Source organism: Notothenia coriiceps, unplaced genomic scaffold (genome assembly GCF_000735185.1).
Source record: "Notothenia coriiceps isolate Sejong01 unplaced genomic scaffold, NC01 NC01_scaffold00022153, whole genome shotgun sequence".
Classification (NCBI taxonomy): domain Eukaryota; kingdom Metazoa; phylum Chordata; class Actinopteri; order Perciformes; family Nototheniidae; genus Notothenia; species Notothenia coriiceps.
The window spans coordinates 219,985-226,921 of record NW_011354854.1 but is presented as its reverse complement, the minus strand read 5'-3'; the positions used below and the strand labels follow the sequence as shown (position 1 = coordinate 226,921).

The 6,937-nt window shown below is 41.4% G+C and overlaps 1 protein-coding gene across 2 annotated transcripts in view; it reads left to right on the top strand.

Moving 5' to 3' along the window:
* Positions 1–922: 922 nt before the first annotated feature.
* Positions 923–6,937, top strand: part of qars1 (glutaminyl-tRNA synthetase 1) — a 7,687-nt gene continuing 1,672 nt past the window's right edge. Inside the window, exons 1-19 of one of the 2 annotated variants that reach the window (XM_010780765.1) lie at positions 923–1,151; positions 2,576–2,726; positions 2,915–3,024; positions 3,111–3,186; positions 3,277–3,341; positions 3,460–3,513; positions 3,879–3,942; positions 4,043–4,117; positions 4,236–4,321; positions 4,417–4,503; positions 4,581–4,680; positions 4,770–4,848; positions 4,934–5,173; positions 5,276–5,368; positions 5,465–5,602; positions 5,807–5,894; positions 5,994–6,140; positions 6,271–6,372; positions 6,480–6,572. In XM_010780765.1, the coding sequence (XP_010779067.1) occupies positions 2,615–2,726; positions 2,915–3,024; positions 3,111–3,186; positions 3,277–3,341; positions 3,460–3,513; positions 3,879–3,942; positions 4,043–4,117; positions 4,236–4,321; positions 4,417–4,503; positions 4,581–4,680; positions 4,770–4,848; positions 4,934–5,173; positions 5,276–5,368; positions 5,465–5,602; positions 5,807–5,894; positions 5,994–6,140; positions 6,271–6,372; positions 6,480–6,572 (1,809 nt within the window). In that variant the 5' untranslated portion in view covers positions 923–1,151; positions 2,576–2,614. Of the gene's footprint in view, positions 1,152–2,039; positions 2,249–2,575; positions 2,727–2,914; positions 3,025–3,110; positions 3,187–3,276; positions 3,342–3,459; positions 3,514–3,878; positions 3,943–4,042; positions 4,118–4,235; positions 4,322–4,416; positions 4,504–4,580; positions 4,681–4,769; positions 4,849–4,933; positions 5,174–5,275; positions 5,369–5,464; positions 5,603–5,806; positions 5,895–5,993; positions 6,141–6,270; positions 6,373–6,479; positions 6,573–6,937 lie in introns of those variants that run through there. The other variant, XM_010780764.1, reaches the window with a different exon arrangement.

Here is a 6,937-nt window from a genome sequence, read left to right as displayed (position 1 = left end):
AGGTAACGCTGTGGTGCTGTACTGCTCCAGTTGTCTCTTTGTGTTTGTTCGTTTCCCCTGTCTGTGTTGTTTGTGTGTGCGTGGTGGCTGTCACTCCTGGCTCCCGGCTCAACCTCCACTCACCTGGTGCAATCAGCTGTGCCACCCTCCCCGACTACACACCTGCTTTCCATCAAGCCTATTTACAACGGCATATCAACGGAGGCGCCACTAACCTTTCTCTGCCAGATCGTCAAGTATCAGCCGTATCTCCCCTCCGGTACACAGCACCGTAGTGTGGAGTTGCATTAGGTAACGCGAGATACGGCTGATACTTGCACATTAGTTTCTGTTATGGATCAGTATCAACAGTCCTGCCAGTAACGTTACTATATTATCAATGCTACTTTAGTTATAGCCTGATATATGATAGCTAACTTCACAATGTTGTGATGTGGCGTTAGCTACAGAATGTTGGCTAACGATAGCTGCCCAGTTTTCCACTGGTTCTCCTCACACCACAGCTCAATTTCTCTCCGATGGCCGTTATTTCTTCTAATCCTTGGCTGCTCCTGGTCTCTTGGACGCCTAGCAGGCTCATAATTATAAGGTTGTGGTCCATCATATGCATTCGAATATTCATGTTCAACTTCTTCTGTGTCTTCTGTGTCGAAACTAGCATTGGGATCCATGTTTATTAATACGTTACACCGGCTGCTCTCCCCCTTGTTTCCCCCGTGTTACGTCACACGCGGGAGGTCACGTGCCGAGGCTTTTTTATGCGGAAGGGAAAATTGCTTACAAAAACGACGCCAGATGTCACTTCAGTGTATATTTCTGTATATATAAAAAAATCTAGTGTATTCATCATTTTCCTACACATTTATTAAAAGGTGTCTTTAACCTGGAAGTTGCTCTTTAATACAAAGATACACACGAGGATTTCAACTGTCTGTCCAGCAAGTCTCATGTTAATCATGATGCTGACAGACTACATCTGAGGTAGACAAAACTTACCGGAAAGATTGTCCGCATGCAAGAGTAAGATCCAGACGCAGCTCTGACTTTGCACAGGCCAGAGATCTCCACAACTTCGTCCCCGATGACAGCACTGTATGCTTAGCCATACCTGTTGTTGTGATGCTAACAGTTAGCGTGATGACTGTTCAGAGGTAAACACAACTGAACACAGACCTACCATAATGTCCGAGCATTACAAAACCAGTTAACTGTTATTCAGTATATGTGCCTGCTCGAAAGTAAGACTACACCTTAGTGTAAACTAATTGTAAGCGGAGCTACAACTTCATTCATGACTTCATTGCGCGGTTAATGTTTGGTGTTTACAAAAATCAGGATAAACTTTCGCGGAGTTGTCTCAGCGAGCGTCGATCCTGTTGGACAACAAAAACCTTACACCGCGTTACAAAGGCCAAGATGCTCATATTTCAGTGCAGTTTTTGCGTTTACGTGCTTGTATTCTCTAAAACAAGAGCTTATCTGACATAAATAAGAGGATTTGGTACTTGTGGGTTATCTGTCGCCACTTTTGTTTTGTTTTGTTAGACTATCTAAATACGCACTTGTTTTGTTTTGAAAGACTCTCCAAATAACCATAACCCTAAAACCTAGGATTAATGTTTGTTCTTTTGAGAAATGAAAAAGTTCGTGCCTGAGGGAACATGAATGGGAAACGGGTCTGACAACTGTGAATTAATTAATTTCAGCGATAGTATCTGTGTTCAATTTTAAGATGAATTTCTTTAACTTAATTGCATACGAAAATTGTCTAAAATTCCTGCTTATGTCCGAAAACATAACTTTCCAAGAATAAAAGGAGTGGGACTGAACTGACTGAAATGACCAACTGATGCAACATTTCACAGATCCCGTTAGCCTCTCCTACACTGCTGTCAACACAACTGCTGATTGGCTCTCTCGTTCATAGTGGGCGGGAAAATCAATTGAGCTCATTCCCAATTGGTCAAGGCTATCCGTGCTGCGGTTTCCTATTGGCTATTATTTGTGTTCGTCATTTTTACTTTGAGGTGTACAGGAAGTTTCCCCCTCCCTCGCTCTGTCTCTCCGAGAAGGAAAGTCGTGTGTTGCTGCGGCGTGTCAGATCGGTTCTGATCCAACCGGTTAATAAGGTGGAAAAATGGCGGATACTTTAGCACTTTTCACTTCAATAGGTCTCAGTGAGCAGAAAGCGAAAGAAACCCTAAAAAATGAAGCGCTGAGTTCCGCTCTGAAGGAGGCAATTATTCAGGTATGACTTTAAAGGGGGAACTGGATTTCCTGGAGAGACAGCTGTGAAATGAGACTTGCATTTATTTTTAAGCTAACTCGTAGTATCTACCCTTTTTATCATTTGTCGTTTGAAGCTGCTCTATTGAATGGTTTAGAGTTACCTACCATTGTGCACGTGTCTCATAACTTTTGAGTAGTAGTAGTAGGTCATTTTTCTTTCATTTTCACATTCTTCAGGTTGTAGGCAGACATTCCTCCCAGGGTCAAGATAACACAGGCCATCTACTGGTCATTCCCCCTTTTTGAAGGATTGAACTAATCATTCTGATCTTTTTGTTTACAATAGGCCCATCGTGTCCGTGGGGCATCAGGAGTTGACAAAGCCATGGGTACACTGCTGTACAGTATGGCATCTCGCCTTAAAGACCCTAAACGCTTGGGATTTCTTTCAGACTGTATAGTTCAGAGCAAAATCTGCACAGAGCTGCAGCTAGCAGGTACATTCTGTAAAGTTGACGCAAGCTGACTGGTCAACAAAATGTAAACATGCAACATTAATCACCTCTAATGGATTGTCATTTTTTCAGACTGATCCCTAAAACAAAATAATAATTGTAGAAGTTAATTGCTTTGGATTTATTAACCACTGTGCCTTCATGCTTCATACATTTTTCTTTTTTTACAGCTGCACTGGAATTTGTTAAAAGTCACCCTCAGGACCCCATCAACCAGAAGGAGTTTGAAGACATATGTGGAGTAGGCGTGTTCATAACACCTGAGCAGATTGAAGAAGCAGTAAGTCCATGAGCTCCAATACCCCAAAGTCTTTTTACTTGCTTTTCTGAGGGTGGTGTGTTCACTGACAGTGTGATCTTGTGCAGGTTGAGTCTGTGATCAAGAAACACAAGGAAAAGCTGTTAGTGGAGAGGTTCCACTTCAACATGGGACTGCTAATGGGTATGATGTCATATTTGCGTAGTTATGTTTGGACAACATTAAAGCTTTACAAACGGATAGAATATCTCACCAAGCATTTTTGTGTTGCAGGAGAGGCACGTTCTGCCCTAAAATGGGCGGATGGAAAGGTCATCAAAAATGAAGTTGACTTGCAGGTGTGTTTTAAAAAGAAAATATTGTTAGAGGTAGTTTTTTATTGTGATTGTATATTTGCTTCTGAGGTTTGGTGATTCTCCCTGTATACTGGAACTTAATACGACTTTTGTCCTGAAGGTCCTACACCTCTTAGGACCCAAGACTGAGGCTGACCTGGAGAAGAAAGCTAAGGTAACACACATAAGAACATTTCTGTGACAACAGTTCAGCATTAATGGAAATGTTCTTACTTATTTTCTTTCTGCATCGAACTCAGTCAGATACATAACCTACATGTTGAATCACTGCTAAATTAACACAGCACTTCCCTTTTGTGCGGACTAAACAAACTTGATACAACAGAGATTAGGTTTGCTTTATTGGCCCTAGTATTACGATTTTAATACCTTTTGGGTGGAGCCAGGCTAGTTGTTTCTTCTTGTTCCCAGTCTTTATGAAAGCAAATCATTTTATATTCCAAAATGTCTTATCATACTATTAGTCACTGCTTGTACTCTTTGGATTTAATCTGTGGTTAATATCTAACTGTTTTGCAGCCTCAGAAGGCTAAAGTCACAGAGAATGATGTAAAGGCGAAGAAGGAGGAAGTGGCGGTGAATGGTAGGTGGCTAGTAATGTAGATTGCTGGTTGAAGTGACATTTATTCTTTGTTTGTGTCTGGCAGTTTGTTTGTTTTTAACTGTGCTTGTTGTTTTTTTAGCTGAGGTGAAGACTGGGGAGGTGAAGTCACTTATGGAGCAGCTCCGAGGAGAGTCACTGAAGTTCCATAAAACAGGTGAGAAGAAAACACCTGAACAATCAGAAGCAGAAGCATCTCTGCTATACTCCGTGAAGAGCACATTTAGGGATTTACTTACCCAGTATGTTGATCACCCCTGCTTTTCATCATACAGGAGAGAACTATAAAAGTGAGGGCTATGTGGTCACACCAAAAACAATGGACTTGCTTAAAGCGCACATGGAAATCACTGGTGGACAGGTACAAACTTTATATGTGTTGCTGTGGAGATCAACACCCATACTTTAAAATGGTGTATATTGATTTTTCTCCTTTCCTTTTATAAATTCCTTTAGATACGTACTCGTTTCCCTCCTGAGCCAAATGGTATCCTTCACATTGGGCATGCCAAAGCCATCAATTTTAATTTCGGTTACGCAAAGGTACGTCTTTATTTCCTCTTGTAACCACCACGTAATATTGTGAAGCAGTTTCGTTTAAAATAAGTATTTTTCATTAGGCAAACAATGGAATTTGTTTCTTGAGATATGACGACACAAATCCAGAAAAGGAGGAGGAAAAATACTTCACTGCTATCAGAGACATGGTGGAGTGGCTTGGTGAGTTGGATGCAACCTTTTGTGATTTAAAGCTTCTATTACACTCTACATTCCTAAAAGTTTCTTATTAATATTATTGTATGGCACAGGATATGAACCTCATGCGGTCACACATGCATCCGACAACTTTCAGGAACTCTACGACCTCGCTGTGGATCTCATTCGCAGGTGAGTGTATAGACTTTGTGTATATGTTGTTAAATGTGCACTAGCTGGTTAATGATGTTGTATTTGTTTATTTGTCTTCATTCAGAGGTCATGCCTACATTTGCCACCAGAAAGGGGAGGAACTAAAGGGCCATAACGCTCCTGCATCACCCTGGAGAGATCGTCCCACAGAGGAGTCGCTGGTGTTGTTTGAGAGGATGAAGAAGGGGCTGTTTGCTGAGGGAGAGGCTACGCTCAGGATGAAGATCGTCATGGAGGACGGGAAGATGGATCCCGTGGCATACCGAATCAAATACAAGGCGCATCATCGCACAGGAGACAAGTGGTACGAGAACGGTTGTACTTTTACATTGAGATTTTATTTAAATATGTGCTTTCTCACAACAGGCTTTGTTTTTATTTACATGTTCCTTGTGTTGTTCTGCAGGTGCATCTACCCAACTTACGATTACACCCACTGTCTATGTGACTCTATTGAAAATATCACACACTCACTCTGTACCAAAGAGTTCCAGGCCAGGTATACATTAATGCTCTGTCGTAGCTAAACTATGAAAGCATCTTTTTTGGAACCTAAATGCATTGTTATGTTTACGGTCCTTTTTGTTTGTGATAGGCGTTCATCATATTTCTGGCTGTGTAACGCTTTGGATGTGTACTGCCCTGTCCAGTGGGAATATGGACGCCTAAACCTCACATACACTGTTGTGTCGAAGAGGAAAATCATCAAACTGGTAGAGACTGGCGTTGTCAGGTAACATTTATATTTCTTAATTACTTTTAAGAATAATCTGCCTTGTAATAAATGGGATGCAGAAACACTCAAGAAATAGAAAGCATTTCTTCACCAGTCATCTGATCAGATTTCTTTATGGGGAATTAGATGCTTTTTATCTTTTTTTTTCACTTTACAAATAATCGGTTTGGTAACTGTAGAAGACATTTCTTCTAATTACAGTAACTGGGACGACCCTAGACTCTTCACTCTGACTGCGCTCAGGAGAAGAGGTTTCCCACCAGAGGCGATTAACAACTTCTGTGCCCGGGTATGCAGAATGGACTGAAGGATCATTTGTTGGGTGGAGGAACTAGTCATTAAATGCATGAGAACGGTGCGGTAATGATTTGTTACATCTGTTCTGCAGGTTGGAGTCACAGTTGCTCAGACTACGACAGAGCCCCACCTTCTGGAGTCGTGCGTGAGGGACGTGCTGAACGAACAGGCACCCAGAGTCATGGCTGTGCTGGAGCCACTCAAAGTCACCATTACTAACCTCGCTGAGAACGCAAAGGTTTGTAAATGAATTACTAATACAGACAGTGCACGCTAAACAGCACCCTAAGGACTTGTTATATTATGTCCTTTGCATATTTACTATCTTTGGTGCTGAATATTCCTGCGGTTGTCTTCTTCTGTCTCAGTCAGACGTACAAGTGCCAGACTTTCCTGCCAACGAGGCCAGGGGCAGCCACACGGTGCCTTTTACACGCACGATCTTCATTGAACAGAGTGACTTCAGAGAGGTCAGAGAGAAAACCCCACATGATCCCTACAGTTTAGTTTACAGACTTTCTTTGTGCAACTTTTGAATTGCGGACAGAAGTTGATGATGGACTCCTCCTTTTTGCAGGTGATGGAGAAGGGCTACAAGCGTTTGACCCCAGACCAGCCTGTAGGTCTGAGGCATGCTGGGTATGTCATCTCTGTCCAGAAAATCATCAAGGTAAGATTCTAGATATGCTGAGGTTTGGTCCAATTTGTTTATTCTGGTTGAAATATAGCTCATAGTAGGGTATGAACAAAGAAGTTGAAAATACTTTACTTTAACTGTTGTGTTTTGAAAGTTAGAAATATGCTTGATTTGAATATAGTTATGCAAAGTACTTGATAATGAATGTAAACCGAATATTTTTAAACAATAAACGGGTCAATAAAAGTCAATTGGTTTTGAGTCCAACTTGATCTGGGCATTTTACATTCTTAGCAGTGTTTGCTTCAATTCAATTCAAGTTTATTTAGCCCAATATCACAAATCATATATATTGTCTCAGAGGGCTTCACAAATCAACAAACACAATTGACAATGTA